At 37.7% G+C, this 24,933-nt stretch overlaps 1 protein-coding gene and 1 long non-coding RNA gene across 2 annotated transcripts; both read right to left on the bottom strand.

Moving 5' to 3' along the window:
- Positions 1 to 255: 255 nt before the first annotated feature.
- On the bottom strand, positions 256 to 19,580 carry LOC307030891 (solute carrier family 12 member 3-like). Its single transcript, XM_079667523.1, has 29 exons — positions 19,497 to 19,580; positions 16,211 to 16,370; positions 15,369 to 15,562; positions 15,008 to 15,164; positions 14,774 to 14,905; positions 14,569 to 14,644; positions 13,873 to 13,968; positions 13,450 to 13,589; positions 11,467 to 11,577; positions 11,229 to 11,340; positions 11,018 to 11,148; positions 10,841 to 10,925; positions 10,246 to 10,403; positions 9,974 to 10,081; positions 9,457 to 9,580; positions 9,220 to 9,321; positions 8,638 to 8,793; positions 8,365 to 8,464; positions 8,096 to 8,207; positions 7,766 to 7,900; positions 7,372 to 7,478; positions 7,121 to 7,203; positions 6,931 to 6,999; positions 5,471 to 5,575; positions 3,534 to 3,645; positions 3,048 to 3,134; positions 2,763 to 2,898; positions 2,447 to 2,514; positions 256 to 1,886 (listed from the first exon to the last, which is right to left on the bottom strand). The coding sequence occupies exons 3-29, from the start codon at positions 15,548 to 15,550 to the stop codon at positions 1,748 to 1,750; spliced, it is 3,123 nt and encodes a 1,040-aa protein (XP_079523649.1). The 5' UTR covers positions 15,551 to 15,562; positions 16,211 to 16,370; positions 19,497 to 19,580; the 3' UTR covers positions 256 to 1,747.
- Positions 19,581 to 20,946: 1,366 nt separating this feature from the next.
- LOC307034502 lies at positions 20,947 to 22,090 on the bottom strand. The gene is made up of 3 exons (XR_013806947.1): positions 21,771 to 22,090; positions 21,167 to 21,227; positions 20,947 to 21,078 (listed from the first exon to the last, which is right to left on the bottom strand). It is a non-coding gene; the product is annotated as an uncharacterized lncRNA (long non-coding RNA).
- Between the last annotated feature and the right edge of the window lie 2,843 nt (positions 22,091 to 24,933).

Raw genomic sequence — 24,933 nt, 5'->3', positions numbered from 1 at the left:
AGATAGATGACAGAGTAGTTACAATTCAAAACTTGGGAAAAATGTTTTACCCAGACCCTTAAAGCTCTGCAAAAAATGTTAAGATTGAATAACTAAATGTAACTAAAAGAAAAGTCAAGTTGGAGTCCATTTATTTGTCGACAAAAAACTTAAACTCAAGGCAATTGGAAAGTCATTGGGTTTAATGTACAATTTGTTTTTAAAGTATTTTAACTTTTTCCCAGTAACATTTAACATTGAAATCTGGTCTATGCACAAATAAATTCAACAGTAGAGCACATCATGCTTAGGCTCTGCACCTAGCAGAAACATCGATCAAGTGTTATATCACATGGCTGAGAAGCGACAAGTTAAATGACAGTTTAGGTCGTTTTAGTTATTCACTACATGAACTTTTCTCTCCTATTTATTTTCCAATTAAAAGTCCATATACACTGAGAAATTATTGCTAAAATTCATTAACTTTATCTCAATTGATGAAATAATTCAAATTCAGATTTCCAGATTCATTAAATATTCTCAGATAATACACACTCACTAGTTTGAATTTTCAGCACAGATGAATCAGTATCTCTTTTAATGTATGCATCTATAAAATGTGATATATAGCATTGTAGGGTTGCAGATAGCTGTGTGTCTGATATGGTAAAATTAGGAAGTGAGGACATTTTCTACAGACATGGAGGTAAACTGCTACATGGTAGTTCGGGGATAATAGTGCAAGGCGTTAAATCTCATTTTTGATTTATTGTAGGAGCCTTTTAGTGTTCTTAATGGCATACAATGTATCCAACTAGGATGTTCAAATAAAATGCAGGCATTTTATACACAAAACTGAACAATATAGTAAGGTGATTATACTTAAATTCAAGATCGGTAAAAATGTATAATCTTGCATAAACAACAGTTTTGAGAATACAATTTCTCAATACAAAGAGGACCAAGTATAGGCCCCTGTGGGACATTTAAAAAAGCCTTAAGAGTACTTGATATGAAATGATTGGAAACTGCTGCCTGAATTCTGCAAGAAAGAAGGTGATAAAAACACTTATTTAGCTGTTTATCTAGGTACACGGATAGTGTTTCAGGTCAATTATTAATATATATATATATATATATACAGTATGCATACATAATATTGGAGGGATCTCGAACACATCTTATGTGCGTGATTGTATTTAGATAATTTCTGATATTCATTGAATTTTCTTAAACCTTTAAACAGTTTTTTTCAAATGTTGTTTATGTACATCGACAAGTAACAAAAGGAACAACCTGGGTGAACGACTAGATACACATTATAAAAACATTAACTTCCATAAAGTTAGCATCTCATTGATATATATTGCTGCAGACGCAGCCACTTCAAAAAAGCCTTGTCAGACTAATGTTAAGGTGCCTATAGGAGAACAATAGTTTTGCTGGCGACAGGTTTCTAGTGACAAGTCCAGGTGTTATCAGTTTAATCAATAACACAACTTATGCTTTTGTAAGAAATGTTTGCATACCATTTGACCATTTTTACATGAACATACTATCTTATGTCAGACTCTTTCTGTCTTTTTTTTCATCGTCAGCTATTGACTAATATGCATTGTCATTAGCATGACCCTGAAGATGATCTTGAATGCAAGTAACTGTGTGGTTTGAATCTTCCATTGCTACGTATTATAACTTTAAATCTGTAGATTCTTCACAATGTTTGCTTATTAGGATACATCAAGTCTCCATCCTTGTAAGACCGAATTTATTGGCAGTAAAAAGTGATGACGTTCTGCTGGTTTCCTCGTATCAGCACCACGGGGCAGTGGAGGCCACAGGTCAGAGTATCCAGCCAGGCCATGTACAGAGCACTGGGGCAGTCGCTGTGAGGCACAGGAAGGCTCCTGGAAAAAAACATCACATTTGCATGAACATATCAGAACTGCAAAACAAGAACAAAGACTACTCTTACTTGACGTAGGAGGAACAATGAAATGAGAGCACGCTATGGTTTGCAGCACACCTAAAAAGAACTATACTTAACCGCCTATCTGAATCATGTCCTAATGCTGATAAAGAGGCCTGAATACATGTTTCAACTACTTTATATTTGTGTATGCATTTATATACTTATGTACTGTGTATTTATATACTAATTTATTTATTATTATTTTTTATTACAGTTTTATTTTCATCCTGAAACTGGATGAGTAACTGGAGGGCTATTTTTCTTTATAAGCTATGTTTTTTGCACTCCCACTTAAAATTTCAGATTTTTTTTTTAAAATGCTCACGTGGACCTACAGTAATCCTTTCCGAAATATCCCAAAAAGTAATATGATCGCAAAATGGTCATTTAAAGTGTGGCCTTCATTCAAAGCATGAGAAATCCTAATGACTCAGCATACATAAACGCTTGAATGATCTCTAATAACATGAAGTGATAATCTAACTTTGTACTCACACGAGCACAAGAGCAGCATGTTGAGAATTCCTCCGGATAATTTCATTCAGCCTCACTTTTCTCTCAGTCTGAAGGGATACAAAATTATTTTTCAGTGTATCGCAGCGGATGACACCACTCAGAATCAAATTCTGCTTTATTGCCCAAGTATGTGCACGCAATCAAGGATATGAACTCTCCTTTCTTCATTGCTTCTATAGTATACTCATACATACAAATACAAATAGAATAAACATGAATATAATGTACACAATGTTGAAAGATTACAACATAAAGGACAGCTTTATGTTGCAAATAGTTTTATTATCACACAAACCTTAAGTTTAAAGGCCTCAAACTCTTTTTCTGATATTTTCCATGGGGCACGTTTTCTCTGTTCTTGAGTTGAGACACCTTCCTGCTGTTCATCATGTAGCATGAAGGGGGCAACACTGTCCACGAATCTACTCAGGCTTGGAAGAAGTAAGAATAATAAAAAAAAAACATGAAAAGCCTGTTTAATTAAAACCAGTTTTAAAGAGTGAGCTTTCCTCTGTCAGGTTAAGTTTTCCACGTTTTGACAATCGTATGACAGCAAATGCAAAGGTTTCTGCCGACATACTTCTTTGAGTTTGGACGCTTTTCGCTGTCAGTCATGACTGTAACGTCGTGGATATCCAAACGAAACTTCTTCAGAAGAGCGATCATCCTGAAAGAGACAACATTAAAAGTTAAATGCAACAGTTGCCACAGTTATTAATGCGTTCTGATCATCAAGAAATCTATTCCAAACCAAAATACATAACATATGGAGTTTTATTTTTTGTGGGTGAATCAATATATCATGGTCATTACAAAGTTCTCACTTTGGAAAAGTTGAGGAAAACAATTAAGTGAATGGTCAAGAATTCAAAGTTATTTGACTAATAAGTCTTTATATAATATATAATTATTATTTTGTCGCTCAAGTAGAAAAAAGCACATAACACTTTTTTTTCTTTTGGTGTTGTGCTATGCATCAGGGTAGGGAGTTATCATGTGCTCACCCAACACTTGTGAAATAAGTTTAGTTATTATTCTATCATTCTATAAAAAAAAGAAAACATACTCGTTGCGGCCTTCCTCCATGTTTTGTTCATCTCCCACGATGAAGACCCTGACCTTACTACGATGCCAGCGTTTCCTCCTGGTGAGCAGGTAGGGCACTAGCAGAGTCAGACCTTAAAAAAGGAGAAATACTGCAGATAAGAAATAATAGCCATGTTTGCAGTCCAGTGTCAGATGCAATTGCTCCTTGTATCCACTGACCATTATTGTACTTAATGACAGTAAATAACTGTAACTTTTTCTAAAAACAGATGTTACGGTATATCCATTATCAATCATTTTATAAGTGCCTTTTGACACATTTAAACAAGTGCACATACAGGACTGTCTCAGAAAATTAGAATATTGTGATAAAGTTCTTTATTTTCTGTAAACAAAAATGTCATACATTCTGGATTCATTACAAATCAACTGAAATATGCAAGCCTTTTATTATTTTAATATTGCTGATTATGGCATACAGCTTAAGAAAACTCAAATATCCTATCTCTAAATATTAGAATATCATGAAAAAGTATACTAGTAGGGTGTTCAACGAATCACTTGAATCGTCTAATTAACTCGAAACACCTGCAAGGGTTTCCTGAGCCTTGAAAAACACTCAGCTTGGTTCAGTAAACTAAATCACAAGTATGGGGAAGACTGCTGATCTGACTGCTGTCCAGAGGACCGTCATTGACACCCTCCATCAGGAGGGTAAGACACAAAAAGAAATTTCTCAAAGAGCAAGCTGTTCACAGAGTGCAGTTTCAAAGCACATCCACAAAAAGTCTGTTGGAAGGGGGAAATGTGGCAGGACACGCTGCACAACCAAGAGAGATGACCGCAGCCTTAACAGCATTGTGAAGAAGAGTCGCTTCCAGAATTTGGGGGAGCTTCAAAGACAGTGGACTGAAGCTGGAGTCCAGGTATCAAAAGTCACTGTTCACAGACGTGTCCGGGAAATGGGCTACAATAGCCGTATTCCCATGGTCAAGCCACTTCTGAACTCAAGACAACGGAAGAGGCGTCTGACTTGGGCTAAGGAAAAGAAGCACTGGACAGTTGCACAGTGGTCCAAAGTCCTCTTTTCAGACGAAAGCAAGTTTTGTATTTCATTTGGAAGTCAAGGCGCCAGAGTCTGGAGAAAGGCTGGAGAGGAGCAAAATCCAAGTTGCTTGAAATCCAGTGTGAAGTTCCCACAGTCAGCGATGGTTTGGGGAGCCATGTCAGCTGCTGGTGTTGGTCCACTGTGTTTCATCAAGCCCAGAGTAAATGCAGCTGTGTACCAAGAGATCTTAGAGCACTACATGCTTCCGTCTGCTGAAAAGCTCTATGGAGATGAGGAATTCATTTTCCAGCATGATCTGGCACCTGCCCACAGTGCCAAAACCACCAGTAACTGGTGTAGGCTACTGACCATGGCATTACTGTCCTCGATTGGCCTGCAAATTCCCCTGACCTGAACCCCATAGAGAATATGTGGGGTATTGTGAAGAAGAAGCTGAAAGACACCAGACCCAACAATGCTAATGAGCTAAAGGCCGCTATTGAAGCATCCTGGGCATCCATAACACCTCAGCAATGCCACAGGCTGATTGCCTCCATGCCACGCCGCATCGATGCAGTAATCCGTGCAAAAGGATTCCCAACCAAGTACTGAGTGCATTAATGGACATTTTCAAATGTTTGATTGTGTTTTGCTGTTATAAATCTTTTTTTTTTACTTGGTCTGAGGAACTATTCTAATTTTTTGAGATAGGATTTTTGAGTTTTCTTAAGCTGTATGCCATAATCAGCAATATTAAAATAATAAAAGGCTTGCAATATTTCAGTTGATTTGTAATGAATCCAGAATGTATGACATTTTTGTTTTTTTAATTGCATTACAGAAAATAAAGAACTTTATCACAATATTCTAATTTTCTGAGACAGTCCTGTATTTTGCTCCAATCTCACCCCCATCGTCAGCTATCCAGTAGACATCAATGGTCTTCTTCCCCTGGTCATTCTGAAACACCGTCTTAATCTGATCAGTGTCGCCTTTATAGGAGATGTTGTCAGCTGGAACAGCAAGAAGAGTGAGGTGCAAGAGCAAATATTGTAATCATGAGTGACCCCTTGACATTGTCATTGGATATATTGGTATTAAAGAAATGTATATCATAGGAGTTAAAAGAAAATTGTATCTCCAATGATGTTGTGCAGTACATTGTACTGTTATGTCAGATATCTGTGAATGACTAGAGGAGTGTGTCAGTAAAAAAATAAATGAGTGATTGAGAAAGGGAAGGACTATGTAGTACGTTATTAACACTCCTTAAAATAAAATATAATAACTTGCATTTCAAACTGACAAACTGCCAGACGTGTCATAGGGTCAAACCATACTCTGTTCAGTCGAATAAGTTCTAGAGTTAAAGTTGTGGAGTGCTATAGATGGGACCCTTCATGGTCATTTTCAAGTTCTATTTGTGTTCTTACTAGAAAAATAATTAAGCAATCATACACGAGAGGCCGTTCTTGCATACGGACCTCGGCGCAAGCACGTCGGTCCTGCCGCAGTACTGTCGTACCAATAATGACGTTCAAGAACGGCCTCAAGTGTATGATTGCGATTCTATTACACAAACTATCATTGTAATCAACAATATCGTAAAATAATTTCATAATGTGGCCTAATTTGCTCCCAAACCTACGCTTTCTGCTTGAGTTAATCTCCGTCAGAAAGTAGTTCCTAGAAAGTAGTTCCCATGGTAACGATAGCCGATCAAACACTCCTGCTACCCCGCTTACAGTTATTGATATAATTATGGAAACCACACGATGTAGGCTCATGGAAGTAGTTTCGGTAGGCTAGTGGCGTGTGTAGGCTACCGGATACTTTGTGATTAGGCACGTTCTATTTGATCGTTGTTTGATCGTGGAATCAAACACGCCTATTGACCAATCAGAGAGCTTGCTCAAACCTATGTGTTATAGAATTCATAATTGAATGTTCAAATAACACATTATTTTTGTCGTTCTGTCCGTCTAAATATACCTGTCTCAAACACACTTTGTTAGAGCCTGTCTCTTTAAGACCCTGCCCCCTGAAAGAGGCCAGTCTTTGTTGATTAGCTTACAAGAAAAATATGGCCAAATTCCAAATGTACTTTTCATGTCATGTGTGGAGAAACATCGGGGGAGTCATTTTGTAGTAAATCTGTATACAGTATGACAGCCAGAAAACATGGGATTCAACAATTGAAAAAACTAAACTGAGGCAGCCAGACAAAAAAACACACTTGCCTTATTCAAGATACCCCTTTTGTATAAACACAAACACGGTAAATGTATGCAGTGAAATGGGGGTGGAGACAGGGCATAAGATCATCATGAGTGATGCAAGTAACATATTGATGTGTGTTAGTGCTCACCTGATTCTTTCTCAGGAGATTGCTGATTGTCAATTTCAACAGATTCATCAGGTTCAAAGCCCTGGTTCACTGAAAGACAGACATTGGCTCCATTATTTTTGTTGTAGTTAAATCAATAATATACAAATATAACATTGTATTAAAGCATGCAGACAACATTTGAAGTAATAACAGGGTCTGGATTTCTAACCTTCAACATCAAAAAGGTCTGAGATATCCAAACCTTCCATCATCCTCAGGATACACAGACCGTAGTTTGAGTCAAAGGTATCGCTAGTAATAGAGAGTGAAAATTGTAGTTTTAAATGTATAACAGTTATCAGTGATATTTACCTATAACTATAAAGACTATTATAGATTAGCAATGTGCACGTTTTCCTCACTTCAGTCTGCCAAGGAGATCAATACAGTTTATTTTTTATTTTATTTAACTACACTTACTATATTGTGTTGATATAATCTTCAATACTTTCCGGAGAACTGTCCCTCCAGTTTGCCTTGAAGCCCAGGACCAGAGTGTTGGGCTTCAACTTGCCAAGACCCGAAGCCTTGACAAAAAATTAAGAATATTTTTAAGTTTCAGGTTTTATAAAAAACAAATGTAAACACCTCTTATGTAGGTTGTCACAGATTGAACAAATACTCTAATGGAAGTCATATTTAGCTGCCAATACATAACGTTTCCTAAGAAACAAATAAGAGCATAAATGAGTGTAAGGACAGAATTGCGAGGATGAACTTATTGACATCTTAAAAAAACTGTATCTGAAGCCAGTTCAAGTCTGTATGATTGAGGCTGTAGTTACTTCCAATGAACACTTCTCAAATGATTTACCTGCAGCAGATGTCGAGCTCCAACTCTAAGGCTGTCGGCAGTGAAAGGTGTGTAAAATGAGCGCACCTTTCTCTTGTTCAGCCACTTTACCAACCAATCAGTGGTATCCTGAGGCTGAGCCTGCCTGTCCTGCTCCTAGGGGATTTGGGAGTACAATCGTTTCTTTAAATGACATAGGGATTTAATGTAAGCTGTAAAAGCATGACCAGTAGGATACATTAGATTTAAAGCTAATAAGGATGATGAGGATTTGATAGTTTCTTTACCAAAAGGATATACATAATTTCTCTTATTTTCCTTTCAGAAAACACAACAGATTAAATGACTAACCATGACTATGTCTCCACAGATCATGAGGCTTATGTGCTTGGTGAAGGAGCCAACAAAGTCCACCAGGGCTGGACGCTGGTTTGGTGGCCCAGTCAGGACGAGACATTGCGGTCTAAGAAAAAGAAAAAAAAAACATTGAACAGATTAAACTAAATTTCTCTTCTATTAAATTTGACATTGCAGTTTAGTCCTATGAAGAAGACAATACTATAGAGAGAAGTATGTATGGTGCCATTAGATCGGAGGAATATTAATACATAACCTTTTACCTAAAATTCTTGACATGGTCGTCGACACCAGACAGGGAGACTGAGTACGACAAAGCCATGTTGTATGTACCTGCCTGGACTGACGAACCCCAGTTCACCTCTGTGGATATCGAAACGCAATCAAGTGAGGACAATTTGCAAGTAAAAAAATAATGAAGTTGTTTTGTTCTTTTTTATTCTTATTAGCACATAGTTGAGTAATAATAACTTAAATCTATAGAGCGCCTTTCAGGGGACCCAAAGAATAACAAAACATACATTTTTTAGACTTACTTGGCTTGTTGTAGTTGACGTATCCAAAGAGAAAGAAGATGATGCAGAAGGTGAAGAGGGCAGCCCACCAGGTGAACAGGAACATCAACACAATAGAAATCACTGCTCCAAAAAGAGCTGTCCATTTACTGTAGTAGTGAAATGACGGCCTCCAACCTACAGGGCGGCAACAATGAGTGGAATATAACATTACCTTTAATTGTTCATAGCCACGCCTTGGGCGGTCCAGTATGGCAACCATAGAGCAAAGGGCCTCTCTTGTCATTTAATAACTATGCTTATAAGAATACACGTTGAAAAACCTTGTGAAGTAATATTTCTTAAATCCATTACTAATAATATTTTATACTTCTAAGGGAGAGATTTTTTTTAAGTTTTACTGTCAGTACTATGTTGATGAGATTGAGTATTTTATAAATTGGCTTAAGGTTAGGTCGTCAAAGTGTTGGACTGATGAAAGGGGCTGCTGTTTGTTTAACGTTACCCACAGACAGTCAATGTTGGTTTGATAAGCTACCACTGCAATGTATACATATACTATAGGGGTCATTTTGGAAATGCAAAGACAAACAGGTAACTCACCAGGGGAGTTGGTGATTGAAGCGTGAAAGCAGCTGAAGTTGATGAGGCCGTAGGAACACAGGAAGAAATTGGAGATCAAGGCTGCAATGGTGTTAAGGTCAGCTGTGACGAAAGACGCAAGAATAAAAAAATGCATTACGAATTCAGAGCTACATAGAGGTAATCGCACTGACAGTAGTGTCACTATTAACAATCTAATCAATTTTGAAAATCGCAACAGAATAAGATCACACTCACCGATGAGAATGAAAGCCACAGCAATGACGTAGCAGAGTAAGTAGGCCCGGATTGGCTCATTATTTTTTCCATAGCCCTTTGCAAAGAATCCAATGTACGGGTATAGGTTGTCTTTGCATAGACACTGGCAGATAGGCAAGAACATAGAAGCTTTTAAAATATGTGCACCATGTTAGATTTTATTAGATTTATACAAATGTTAGCATGGATATTAAATATTTAAAGGAATGTTTTTGATTTGCATGCTTGCCTTATTAAAAATATAACTTTACCAGACTGCCAGTACCAGAAACGCTACATATATGATGATCGTGTTAATATGGGCATCAGATTTAAATCATGTAATATAAGAGTAATACCTGTATATTATAGTAATATACAGGTGAAAGGTAGCATGAAAATATTTTTCTTTTAAAAATTAAATTGTATATTAATAATTGTTGATTGCATTTTTTAAATAAAAGAATATATGTTTGTTAAAAAAGTACAGTTTAGAATAATGGCTGCAGTTTCTCACCTGAAAGATTTTAGGGCCGGAGACGAGGAAGCCAAGGGCAGAAGACAAGCTGGCTGCAAAGACACCAGCCGTGATGAGGTAGAAGAAACCTGAAACTTGGCCCAGTACCTGGTTGGGATACTCATTATTAGGAATCATAAAATGGTTTGTTAACAGAAATTATAAACAAAAAATATTTAAAGGCTAATTTTTACAAACCCAGTGAAATCATTGGATAAATAAAATATGTTATAATATTTTTCTAATCAAAAGTAAGCTGGATTGAGTAGTACCTGTAAATTGTTGGCCAGACCATATTTACAAGACTGTGACTCGATGCAGTCTGTGAAGTTCCAGCCCATATTACATCCCAGACCAACACAGCCTTCAGTGATGTTTCCAGTGATAATGTCACCTACATTACCAGAGGCGTCCCGCACCACACATGACCCTAGAGAAGTATGAGATTGAAAGTCATGATGTAATGTGATATTTATATTATATATTTTCTAAAATTACCCAAGATGAGTTGGCTGCCAAGAAGGGGACAATTACATTATCCTCTTCATCACTATTACTGTACATAGTTAGATTTTCTGACAACATTGCTTGAAACACCCTAGTTTTCAGTAGCCTGCTCTCCTGACTAAAAAATAAAAAGTGCTTAACAGTTTTCTGACACTATAGCAAATCACAATAACAAAAACAGAGAAAGGCAACCCTTTTGAAACCATCAACAATTTCACGATCCAGTCGTAAGCTGATGACCCTGCCCTTTCTATTGGTGATACATTCTCAGGTCAGAAGATATCCCCACCAGCTCAGATGATTAAACCAATCAAATGACAGTATATACAAATATAAAGGATGTTAGTATTATTAGCTTACCAACAGTTACAGTGATAATTAGATAGCTCAATGTAGTCCAGAAAATGGCCACGAGAGTGCCTTTAGGGATAGCAGTAGCAGGGTCCTGCAATAGAAAAATAATAAACAAATCATCGTTCTTGTTGTCTTTTATGGTGGCAGTGATGTCAAAATAATTTGCCTTCATTCTCTTCATACTTTGAGGTCTCCGGAGATGTTGGCGCCAGACAGGATGCCGATGGTGGAGGGAAAGAAAATGGCAAACATCTGGAAAAAGTGGCCTTCAGGTCCTCTCCAGTCAGGTTTCAAGTTCGAAATTAAGATATCACCTAGTGACATGCCAACAATTAACTTAAGTCTGAATATCATATATAAGACAGTCGTTTTTCTAAGAGAAGCCTAGACTCACTGTGATAACCAAAGAAGCCCTGGGCCTGTTTCTCTGGGCCGGGTGGAATAAATGTACCCACAAAGTAGTTGGCAAACGAGACCAAGAGAACTAAAAAGAACAAAATCTGGGCCTGGGAGAGAAAGAGAGATTAGTGTAAAAAAGGAAAAGCATAATAAAGAGATAAAGTTCATGAGAGAAAATGAACTCTATAGGACAAATGGAGCAAGTAAATATAAGTGTGTCAAGATGCGCTTACCTTGGACTCCCACTCCATTCCAGCAAATGAGATGAGCAAAAGAATAGTCAGTGTGATCACGCCCACAATACGGACGTCGTTGATTGCATCAACTATGACGACATCGAACTCCTAAAACCAAATTATTTGTACAAAGAAATATAAATCGATCTATGAAGAAGAACTTTTGGGCAATTAACCCTCCTGTTGTTTTCTCCCCTTACTTTGGTGTTTGCGGTCAAATTTGACCGGTCCTGTTTTAACTGCTATTACATTAACAGAAAAACCATTAATCATCACCAAATTTCATTTAACCCCCTTTCAAACTCTACATATTGTATCAGACTACTGGTATACATGAAAAACTGCAGAACATATACAAAGAATAGACACTGAACATGTATTGCGTGTGCCAGGTGTGATCCATGTGGGGGGATGGGCACATAAGAGCTGGAAATGTGTCAAATTGTTCTGTGTGTGTGTGTGTGTGTGTGTGTGTGTGTGTGTGTGTGTGTGTGTGTGTGTGTGTGTGTGTGTGTGTGTGTGTGTGTGTGTGTGTGTGTGTGTGTGTGTGTGTGTGTGTGTGTGTGTGTGTGTGTGTGTGTGTGTGTGTGTGTGTGTGTGTGTTTTATCTGATCCGGATGGTTACTAATTCCTTTTCTTTATGGTGGTCATCTTTGACCGGGAACACCATGGGTGTTACAAAGTTGACTAAATCATCCAATCAAATGTAAAACAAAAAAGTTAGGAAATCTTACATCTGTGGGGGTCGCTAATACATTACCAACAAGCATTATTTTAATCCCAAATAATGCATGTGTCAATGTAATGAGTATTATTTACGTTAACGAGGTAAATAGGCTTTATGTATGCCTGTGAGCGTGCTGCGCAAGCCGAGATGATGTGTTATGTGGTGTGCATAGTTGAACCTTTTCATATTTAAGTTTGTAGCAACTAGAGGGCTGCTGTGTGTGTGTTTGAGTGTGTGCATGCGCGTTAGTTTTAAAGACCCCCATAGAGCTCAGTTTACCTGGTAAACATGTTTGTTTAAATAAAATAGTACACCGAAACATAACTTCACTGAACAAAAAAAGAAACGCAACACTTTTGTTTTTCTCCCATTTTCCATGAGATGAACTCAAAGATCTAAAACATTTTCTACATTCACAAAATAACAATTTCTCTCAAATTTTGTTCACAAATCTGAAAAAATCTGTGATAGTGAGCACTTCTCCTTTGCCGAGATAATCCATCCCACCTCACAGGTGTGGCATATCAAGATGCTGATTAGAAAGCATGATTATTGCACAGGTGTGCCTTAGGCTGGCCACAATAAAAGGCCACTCTGAAACGTGCTTTTTTTCTTTATTGGGGGGGTCTGGGGGGGTCCGAAAACCAGTCAGTATCTGGTGTGAGGGTTAGGGTTAGGGTTAGGGTAATGTTGTGAATCGAGTGGCCCATGGTGGTGGTGGGGTTATGGTATGGGAAGGCGTATGTTATGGACGAAAAACACAGGCCACTCGATTCACAACATTACCCTAACCCTAACCCTAACACTAATCCTAACCCTCACACCAGATACTGACTGGTTTTCGGACCCCCCCAGACCCCCCCAATAAAGCAACAATGCATGTTTCAGAGTGGCCTTTTATTGTGGCCAGCCTAAGGCACACCTGTGCAATAATCATGTTGTCTAATCAGCATCTTGATATGCCACACCTGTGAGGTGGGATGGATTATCTCGGCAAAGGAGAAGTGCTCACTATCACAGATTTTTTCAGATTTGTGAACAATATTTGAGAGAAATTGCTATTTTGTGTAAATAGAAAATGTTTTAGATCTTTGAGTTCATCTCATGAAAAATGGGAGCAAAAACAAAAGTGTTGCGTTTATATTTTTGTTCAGTGTAGATGGGATTCTTGTCTTGTTAACTATCTATATTCTAAAAGAGCATTTCAAACAAAACAATGTTTGTTTGTTTTTCAAGTTAAAGCATAATTTTACCAGCAATAGATCACGGACGACCTCTGCAAAGCCAAGAGTGTTGAGTGCACAGGCACATGCGTTGGCGAAAGAAAAGACCATTCCAATGGGTCCCCCAATTTCAGGACCCAGCGAGCGGGAGATCATGAAATAGGCCCCTCCTGAAATTATGTTTAATCACAAAAGAGTGACACTGATTGTTAAGATAGAAAACTGTGGATCTGTAGTTATACCAAGGGTGAATGACTAAGCAATTTGTGTCACCTTTACATGTACATTTTTTATGTATTCAATATCTTTCCTTTAGTCTTTTTGCTTTGGTTTCCATTCTTAAAAAAGGACAAATCCGTTTTTTACCAGGAACATAAATTAGCATTCAACCCATGAAATCATCTTAATACACTGGATAATAATAACGTTTTTGAGACACAGGAAGTTGCTGACCTGAGATCACCCTCCCGTTGGTGGCGATGGCAGAGATAGAGAGGGCAGTTACGGTAGTCACTAGCACGGACATCAGGATAATAACCCAAGTCAACACTGAAAAAAAAAGGTATTGACCATTACTTTGACAATACATTGATAATGTTTGATAGTTATTTTAAGGTTTCAAGGTCCATCTCTGCATATTTGCTCAGGAAAGTCTGGGCAAAGGTCTGTTGCCTCTGCATGACAACAGGGATGTAATGTACATGCTTTCATATTCTTAAAATCATACATGCTTTGGCTATTGTATAACAAAGCATTCAGGGTTCTAAAAACAGGAGCTTAGGTTTGGGGGTAATGTACATGCTAACGTTTGTAAATCACTTATTCTCAAAATGTTTGAACCAGTTTCTTGATCGATGTAGGGCACATACGTAGTTTGGTTGGAAACTCAAATACTTTCAAAAGTGCCTTCATTAACTTTTTATCGTGCAATTAATGCGATTCTATTTACAGGGAATTGTCTTTTTTCCCCCCTCATCAGGATTTACCCAGAGAAATAGCACTTCCACACAATGTGCAAAACCTATTCTTTTCATGCAACATAATGTATAAAAAAGTTACAAAGTCGTGGATCAGAGGGTGTGAGTGCTACAGCCTCAACACAGGAATAAAGAAAAAAAACTTATGAACAAAAGGGATGAATGAACTCACAAATGCCTGCCTGAGAAGTGATCCACGATAGGCGGAGAAACAGGATGACACCCCAAATATTCAACATGCAACGAATCTGTGAGAAAATGTGCAGTTAAAAACAGCTCGGTATAATGTTTGTGAGATGGTTTTTAAACATAAAATGTATTAGCACAATTGAAATAGGCAGTATATGAAGTCACACTTAAATATACAACAGCAATACCATTACTCCAAGCATCCATCCAAATCTAACTGGAGCTTTCTCCTGTGGAGTTTGTGACTCTTCGTTTCCGTTGCCTGGTAGACTGCCAACTCCCGAGTCTGTGGTTGTGGCCTCTACACCTGCTTGCACCTCCTGAGAAAAACACATTTATTACAACGCCATTTTTTGGTCAATATGGGAATGAATTAACGACGGGGGGCTAATTTAGAGGACTCTGGCAGCTGTGAGACGTACATCAAAGGCACTGCGGAGAGCTACAAGAGATGGGCGAGGCCTTGAAAGGCGGTGTGGCAGTGTGCTGGCATAATTCTCCAGATGGGGCACCAGGTCCAACGTACTGTATAATGAAGATCTTCGTAGCTCCGCCCTCGAGCCCCGCTGCTCTGATGCACTGTTGGATACAAGGTTCAGGCAAAGTGTTATTTTGAAGTAAATGCTGAATGTGTCTTATGAGCTAGATGCTGCAAAGTATTTCATTTCTTTGACTAAAGTGACACCAACAAAATTCTACAAGGGGCAGAAATACTTTGTATGGAATAAAGGATTTACCAGTTTATTTGTAGAAAAAGTGAAGGTAGAAGTCAACAACACAAACCTTGGATCCGTGTCTGAGACAACGATGGTTGGAGGAATTTGGAGGCTATCATTTCGTTGCTGGCTGCTGCCGTCAAATTGGTGCGGAGAGTACCTTGGAGGTCCATCCTCATTGGTGGAGAAGCGGACACGGGGAACAACGCCCAGGTCCAACCCGTCACGTTTGGATGCCGACTGCCCCATCCGCAAGCCTTACTGATTCATGGATGGGGTGAAAGCTTGTTTATACAGAAATAATCTTTGCAAGTCATAAAATATCAGAGTTAACATGTCTGCAACTAGCTAAAGATGTCTAAGGTCATAAATGACATACCGTTGAAAAGGATTCTATTGTTTGACTAAATACTAATTCAATACTAGTGTTGAATTCAGGAGTAGTGTGTGGGAGACTTCTCTACTATATAATGAGCTCACTACAATGCACCTGCATAAGACACGGCACAATTATTTTATAATCTGCTTGACAACCTTTAGTTTTAAAAAAGATAATTAAACTGTTTGGTTTCCATTATGTTGGATATACATTCAGTTAGACCAAAATATGTTGTTACAGATTGGTATAAATATATGGTACATAATATATTGATCATAATAAGCTCCCAGCTTATAATATATATGGGCATCTTGTTTCTATGAGCCTACATATATTTATATGAAAACATTGAATATTTAGAAGTCAAACGGTAGATGGAAGATATAAAAACAGTTAGTCACACAGAAATAACCTAAATATATTTGATCATTATACAGATTTTAAAACATAATACTTTTTACAGTTTTTACACATTAAATGTAATTCTAATACTATTTAGAAGTATATTTAAAGAAAAAACAAGTACTCACAGTTTGTTCTTATCCGGGATGAATAAGCCGTTGTCAATGGAAGAAATATCTTCATTCCTTCCCTGCCACTTTATATTTATACTTTCAATGAGATAGGGACGTCCCCTCCCATCTTCCTCCGCTTCCTCACTTACCGACACACACACCAGATCCGTGTACACTAAAAGAAATGTTTCATAAAGATAGCATTTTTTCTGATATTTCAACACAGTTTCCATTGATATTTTTGTTCAAGCGTATACCCAGTTAACCTTTAATATTTTCCATATCTAGCTTCTGGAAGATGTTTTCTGTGATATAACATTTTAACCAACGGCAACGTTTGCAGTAAACAGAAGAAGTGGGTGGTTAATAATAGCCACCATAGTTGAAGAGTTTTAAAAAGTCAATATTATGAACTATGTACTGTAAACTCAACAGAGTCCGATTTTTCTTAGATTTTCTGAAAATCTAAGAAAAATCAGATGTCATGGTGATGATGGTGATGATGGTTGAGGACATTCATAAAACATTAAAGCAAAAACAATGTTCAAATTACTTCCTAAACACTTGATGTGAACAAGAACATTTTAATAAGATTTGTTACAAATATGTTACTTTAACAATCTGGCACTAAGAATTCTTAGTTAAGTTGGTAATATTAAGCATTTTTAATGATAATTGTTCACTTTTTTGAATAGGAACCAAAGTTATAAAAGTGTTATGACTGTTTTAATACAACAATAATCCTAAAGGCATATTATTCAATATCTAGATGAGTCAACAGCAGGGGTGACTAAACCTGCATGTTTTCAAAATTGCTGACTGTACATGAGCAGGTAACGTTTACTAGGTCAGAAAAACATCCTCTTCTGCTTTCACTAGATGAACACTTAAAACAGTATGAATAAAACAATAAAATATATTATTTCTTATCTTACGTGTCATCTCTTCAACATTTCAAATCGGTTGAATGTCTTCTAAAGAATTCCAACAATGCCGATCTGTTTTCCATTAAAGAACATTTAAACATACTGTGCACACAAAAGATAGTGAGCAACAATTAAAGCATTGCTTCTAAAATTCAAGAACAATTATAAACTCACTGTTTTTATCCTTAAAAATATGGGACTGGTCAACTGAGGTCATTTTAAACGTACTATATAAATAAACGTATGTATTATACCGCATATTAGCCATATCAAAAAAGAAAAGTGTACTACTTATAATAAAAAATAAAGACATTGGAGGTCTATAATACTTGTATTGTTGTTGATAAACTGAAAGTATACATTTTATACCATAGAGATATTGTAATTTCCTGGAAAATACAATATCTTTAAATCTCTACCTGACTATCCATTAAACAAGAAAGTAGTCTCTTTAATCTTAAATGTACTTTGGAAAATGCAGGTCAATACGTCATGAGGCTTTTAGTCTCTATACTAATTGAGTTATTCAATGTAGGAACCTTCTTTCAGTGTATTCATCAACCAGCCATTATTAAACCTGCACCCTAAAATGCTCACGATGGCATTGTGCTCTGGTCAAAGCCTCGTTACACCCACACTGTAGACACACACCTCTAAAATACCCTTACAATATTAAGACTGTGGATTATGTCTCCAAGCTGGCACATTATGGCCTTACTGAGTGCTTTTAAAACACAAAAAACACTTTCTGAATGGGATGCAACTCTTCCTCGACCTTTTGACACGTTCTCTTTCCGCCATGCTAGAAAAAGTCACAGAATTGTGACCTCTTGTACATTTGGGAGCGTCCATCATAATAACATTGTTTGCAGTTCATTTTTAGACTTAGTTATGTCCAGAAAGCATTTAAAAACAAGACATCATGGGTGATCACTAGTGAGTAAATAAGTAAACAATGACTAGTATGTGTCCTGGATTTCATTATTTATACTGGTACCCTATGATCTCCCCTTCTGACCCTATAAACGCTCTCCATTTTTTGCACATAAAGAAATATCCTGTTGCTTACATCATGACAAGCAGTAGGCCAGGTATAAATGGGTAAAGCCTAAAAAAAAAAAGAATAAGATATAGAAAGTGAAGAGATATGGATGATGTTTGGCAAAAAAATCACCACCAAAATTAAAAACATGACGCAGATATAGAATATTAATCCCGTCCCCTTTTTTCTTCTTCATCCCCCTACACTTGCCTACATAGTCTAAACGAGGAACAATCTCTCGTGGGCTCCCTGTTATACCCCTACAAGGCATTTCCGTCTCATTCGGTAACCTGTATTTTTCATATTCAGCTTCCAATAGCAATTCTCTGAGAAAAAACCTTTAAGGAAGCCTTTTTCATTTTTTCTTGCAGCCACAACAGCAATGTTTGGAGTAAACAGAAGAGCCAGTGGGTGGTTCATTTTAGCCACCAAGGCTGAACAGACTTGAAAGTAAGCATGATGCCCTATGTACTGTAAACTCAAAGTATGAAGCACAATGACATAGACACACAAGAGCGGCATTAAGTGTCTGAGCTGAAGGCATCACTTTCTGTAAATACTAGCTTTAGCAACATGTTCATATTAATTATGATTACGCACAAAACAGTAAGAGAGAACAGCAACACAACAGTTTGCTACTTAACACTGGTTGATGTGAAGATTAACAGTTTAAAGTTGCTTTAGGGTTTTTATTCATAACTCATCCTGGCATTTATTTTCAAGATTTCAGTCATTTCCAAGTATAGAAGTATCGCCAATTGCATGCCATATCATTTCAAAATAAGTGTCCATAAACAGAGGAAGCATCCGTAAGGTGGTAGGGCGGCGTCTTTGATACACTTGATTATGTGGGTTCCTTGGAAATACAAGACCTGGAAATTTGAAACACAACTAAAATAAAAGTAAACCTGGCAGACTTATTTAAAAAAAAAAAAAGGGTACATCTTGCAGTGTACTCATTACAGTGGCAATACCCAGTCATTATTAAACTTGCTCTATACATGCTCACAATGCCATTGTGCTCTGGTCAAAGCCTCTTGTTACACCCACACTGATAAAGAAATCACTAAGGTAGGAGTCTTGTTCCAAAATGGGATATTAACCATTTCTTAACTCAACACTATAATAAGACTCTGTATTTAGTCTCCAAGCTGGCAGGGTGCAGGATTATTTTTTAAAGAATTACATAACATTGTATGAAGTCATGTAGGCTATGTTGTTGTTTTTTTAAACCTCAGTACAATGACTAGGTATGTATGCGACATATCTAGTAATGCACTTTAAAAAAAGATTAAATTATTAATAGTTAAATCTAAAAAGAGCAAGTATCTACCATATAGATAGAAGAGTTGCGACAGCCTAAGTCCAAAATGCTTGATCGTCACGTCGTGGTTCAGGGAGACTCAATAGTTCCCCGGAAGTTCTGTCACGCTCCTAAGTTCATGTCACGTTTATAGTTTTGTAGGTTTGGGTGTTTTTGCTGGTTTCCATGTCATGTTTCCTCTGGGTTATTGTCTGGTCCTTTTCCCTGTGTTTTTCCTCTTGTCATTAGTTTCCCTGGTGTGTCTAATTATCTGATTGTGTTCACCTGGTGCCCCTGTGTTTCCTCCTACCTCCTCACCTGTGTCTTGTTGTGTGATTAGTCTTTTGTGTGTTTAAGTTCTGGGTTGTCTGTCTGTCTTTGTCGGTTCGTTTTGTGAAAAAAAACCTGAAAAAACTGCTTCATTCACAAACCTTGACAAGTTTGTGGCGGGCCATTTGAATGCATAAATAACAGGATAGAAATGCAATTTTTGGTAATCAGTGGTCAATAAAGGTTTTGATTTGCAATATTTGTACAACATATCGATATGTGTATGTAGTTACATCAATGTTTGTTTGTTTTTTAAAGTAACATTTGCTAATATTTGAGGATTAAGATAAAAAAAGAAGTACTTTATTGATACCAATTGGGGAAATGTTTACGCTGCAGCAGCAAAAGATAAGGCATTGTACATTAGACAGTTAAAAGACTAGAATTAAACAATCGAAAATGTAAACATCTTAAATAGAAATAAAATAGCATTACAAAAAGTAGAAAATAGACAGTGTGAACAGCTATTTTACCAGTTAACATATACATGTTAGGCTAACGTCGCCTTGGTTAAAGAGCCTGTTTATTGCTTTGAATTCTTTAAAACAAATATTATCTTCTTAAACCTGTATGGTAGTCAGGAGCATCACATCCTAATGTTTATTGATATATTTAGAGGGATGGGAAGGAAGGTTTCAAAATTCTGATTAGATACATTTATTTCATTCGTGGTGATTTCAGTAATCCCCTGGTAATTGAGGACATAAGTAATCTAAATGACAAATGTAATCTTTATGACTTTCAGAAAGGACAGGAGACCGACAGGTGCCTATCAATGATTGTCAACTGACAGCACAATGAGTCAAAGGACTAGCAGCAGCAGCAACATGATGATGTTACATGTGTTGTTTTAGGAACATCCATTGTAAATAAATGGAATTCAATAAACATTGAATAGCATATCATGCAGTTTGTCTGTGCCTTTTCCTCTGTGTTGTCCTGGCATATAGTCTCCCCCGTGGTTTGCAGTGCTGCCGGGGGATGCTCCAAGCGCTCAGAGAAAGGAGTATGAATGTACGGCTTCCCCACTGACACAGAGAGGAGGAAAGAATGGCTGGCTCAAGTCAGCAGGAGCAATTTAACTAGCACAAAAGAGAACAACAGCAACATATGTATCATCATATTTTTCACAAAACTAAGACCACACCATTGGGAAACTCAACGTCTGTTTAATAAAAATAAGGAACAGGGAGAGGCTTGCAAAACTCTGGGAGGTGAGGCTCAGGGTGAGGGTCTCATTGCAGGTCTTCAGGCTCCATTGAATCCCCCTGGGGTTCTTGTGCTGAAAGAGGGAGACAAAGACAGGAGAAAGGGTTAGATACATCTAGCAACCTATAGGATGGGACATTGCTGACCTATTTTAAACTTACCTTGTGTTTTCACTCTCACTTAAGCCCCTCTCCCTTTGCCATCAATCCCAAATCAGCTGAGCTGCAACATAATACAGAGAGGTAATAATTAACAGAATCACAAGGACATTATATGGCTCTGCTAAAAACACTCACCCAAAGTTACGTTTTTGTTTACTGTTTGGAAGTCTCAAATATGCACTCTACATCCATATCAATAGCGATGTATCACAAAAATAGCTCTCTTCCTTATTATTGTGTAACGTTAACTACAGTATATTATACTAGCTTTCACCACGTCCACCCACTACAATCACACGCCCCAATGTTATATTTAACTAATATTTAACTCCCTCCATCCTGGATAAAAGCACATTAAGAAGCCCCTTTTCTCTAATTCCACAACGTTGGGTTGAAATAACATTAGGAGAATGGATTAATAGGCTGTTCGTGGTTAACGTGTGTTGCTAACTTTATCCGGTATCCTAGCCTAATCTGTTATCTGTAAACGTTCCCTAAATGTACTAATTTAGGGATAATCCACTGACATCCTTTAATACACATGTTAATTTGAATCAGATGTACTGATAACATCCGCAATATAAATCTTTAAACTTCTTCTCACCTTTAAAAGTCCGTCACGAACGGTCTATTATGCTGCAACTCTACAGCTCTGCTAGCCTTGGCGCTGACTTCCGGGGAACGATTGAGAGGCTCAACGATCCGCCATTGCTGTAAAAAAGTGGTCCATTGGAGTGAACGGAAATGACGTAACTCTCAGTCTATATGGCGCTGGCCACATCCTACTTGTGTGAGATAGGCTTTTCTTGCTGCCATCAAAACGAAATACAGATCAAAGCTGAACATTAAGAATGAACTGAGAGTGAGAGTCTCAAAACAACAGCCTCGGTTTGAGAAGATCTGCAAGGGAAAGCAAGCACACACAAGTCATTGATAGGCTATGTGTGGAATAGGAATGGTAAAGTGATGTGATCGTTTACAACCTGCAGTAGAAATAGTAGTTCATAAATATATTTTCCTTAAAGACATTTGAATTTAAAAATCTATTACTCTGGGAAGAAGGCCTGCTAGTTTTAATTAGGCCAAATTAATTCACAGTATCTATTACAAGCACTTTTGTTCATGTGTAATCCATAATAAAATATACAATTATAGTTGGATCTTTGTATCTTATTATTATTAGCAGAGAAAGTGTAATGTTTTTACAACAATATACAATTAATCTTACCAATATAGATGGGAACCGGGTTCGGGGGTCCCGAATTTTTTTTTCCAATTAACCAAGGGGGGCCCGACTGAAAAAGTTTGGGAACCACTGGGTTAATCCAATGTGTCTGTCACTTTGACAACAATTATTGATAATCCATAATTCCATTTTTATGTCAAAAAACGAGTTTTCATATTAGCTGCTAATGATAGTTTCAAGAGTTTATGAAAGCTTCCTGTTTGGTCTCCTTGGATACGAGTCCAAACAACTCTCAGACTGCACCGGGCGCTGACATAGGCGCCCTGTGACCATCAGATTTGACGACGCTGATTGGCTGAAATTATGTTCCGGCGGCATAGTTTAAAGATGGCAACAGTTGGCTTCTGCTGCACTTGCTGCACTCTCGTCTGGGCGCTGTGCATAGCGCCCAGACGAGAGAGAGTAATGATACACGGGCAAGGCCAGGCAGCAAACATGTGACTTATCAGTAACTTTAAACATTGTAACACAATTTTAAACGATATTTTATTGTAGATTATACATTTTACTGATACCAGTTATATAATATTTACCTTGTTTATTAAAAATAAAAAAAATAAAAAAATGTTTTGAATATATATATATATTCTTTTTAATGTGGGAAGAGGGGGGGGCGGCGCCCCTAGCGACCCTATGGGCCGGCCGCCACTAGCCACATTACATCTTCATTTCTTATATTCAAATGACGGGGCATGGTTAGTTCACAGATCCAGACCAAAGCAACAGCACCACAACGCTGACTCAATAGCTCTTGTTTCACACTCCAGTACTCTTAAGTGGTTTGCGAACTGCCAATAAACCAAACTGGTTCCGGTTCAAGTACCGTTCTTGTGCTTTCCTGGTGCTTAACTGGTTCTTCTCTGGTTCTGCCCCTTTTCCACCAAACCGGTTCTAGAGCCAGTTCTAGGGTACAGCCTGATTTAGCTCTGGTTCTTCCTGTTTCAGCCGCAGCGGAGCCGGCTCTAAACACAGAAAACCAGTTCTTAGCTGACCCCACTTGGCTGCCCGGCAAGAACCACGCTCATATCGGAGGGGGAGGAGATTAACCTGGGCCATAATAACAGTTTATGTTGAGTGCGGAAAATGAAAGTTGTAACAAGCAGTAGCGCTGAGCAAAGTGACTAGAACGCAACCACACACTTATAAAAAAAAAACAGTCTTTATAAAGTCAGGCAACACTAACCAGGCTTCGTGTGATTCTGTTTATTTGTACCTTACTTTGACCATCCGTTCGCTGTTATTGATAATTGTGGAGAGCAGGCAGAAGTTTTGTTTTGTATTATAGCAGCTATCAGATGGAATCAATACATGGGCTGCACAGGTTGTCATGTCCGACTATCACAGGTAGAATCATAATGAAAAGGTAAAATGTGCCTGTAGAAAATGGCTTATGCCACAATAGGATAGCATCAAGTAGTCAAGATAGTCAGATTAGCTTCGGTTGCTGTTGCATAACTGCGGTCAACTCAGCCGTCTCTCGCGTTTGCTTGGTCAAATCAGCAGCTCTTCATTTTTGAGTGCCACAGTTATGCAACAGCAACCGAAGCTAATCTGAATATCTTGACTACTTGATGCTGCCAAGTGGTCAGCTAAGAACCGGTTTTCGGTGTTTAGAGTTGGCTCCGCTGCGGCTGAAACAGGAAGAACCAGAGCTAAATAAGGCTGTAGCCCGGAATTGGCTCTGGAACCGGTTTGGTGGAAAAGGGGCAGAACCAGAGAAGAACCAGTTAAGCACCAGAAAAGCACAAGAACAGTTCTTGAACCGAAACCAGTTTGGTTTATTGGCGGTTGGCAAAACACTTAAGAGTACTGAAGTGTGAAACAAGAGCTATTGAGTCAGTGCTGTTGCTTTGGTCTGGATCTGTGAGCTAACCACGCCCCGTTCATTTGAATATAAGAAATGGAAATGTAATGTGGCATTATGAAATAAAAGTCCTCTGAAATAAATAAATGTGGCATTATGAAATACAACTCCCCTGAAATAAATAAATGTGGCATTATGAAATAAAAGTCCCATGAAATAAATAAATATGTATTTAAAATGTACATTTATATATATGTATTGCCTTATTTATTTATTTCAGAATGTATTTCATAACCCTATTTATTTATTTCATAGGTATATTTATGTATTTATTAATGCTGTCAAAATTATCGCGTTAACGGTGGTAATTATTTTTTGGAATTAATTGCATTAAAATATTTAACGCATTTATTGCATGCACAGAATGGCCCGCCCCATACATCCCACCAGTTGCAGCGCCAGGGTATGGCTGGGGTAGGCTACAGCCATACCAAGAAATGGCTTAGCCCCACCTTGAAAAATGATGTTAAAGTAATCAAAATAAAGTCTGCCAACTCGCGGAGTAAATTGCACAGAAAGCAGAGTAAGATTGATTTGATTGAAATACTGAAGACTAGAAACGGTTTTGAAAACTTTTGTCACGTAGTGATCGTCTTCTCAATAGAACATCTTTGATAATGTCTTCTGGCCAATCAGAATCACGATAACGGCGTGGTG

Source organism: Notothenia rossii (genome assembly GCF_949606895.1).
Source record: "Notothenia rossii genome assembly, chromosome: 3".
Lineage (NCBI taxonomy): Eukaryota > Metazoa > Chordata > Actinopteri > Perciformes > Nototheniidae > Notothenia > Notothenia rossii.
This window is presented reverse-complemented; position numbering and strand designations above follow the sequence as displayed.

Coding starts and splice junctions, on each gene's coding strand:
- LOC307030891 (XM_079667523.1), bottom strand. CDS start 15,550: ATGGGGCAGTCGGCATCCAAACGTGACGGGTTGGACCTGGGCGTTGTT. Junction 8,208..8,364: donor GACCATGTCAAGAATTTTAG/GTAAAAGGTTAT, acceptor TCTTTTTCTTAG/ACCGCAATGTCTCGTCCTGA. Junction 2,899..3,047: donor AAGCGTCCAAACTCAAAGAA/GTATGTCGGCAG, acceptor ACTTCTTCCAAG/CCTGAGTAGATTCGTGGACA.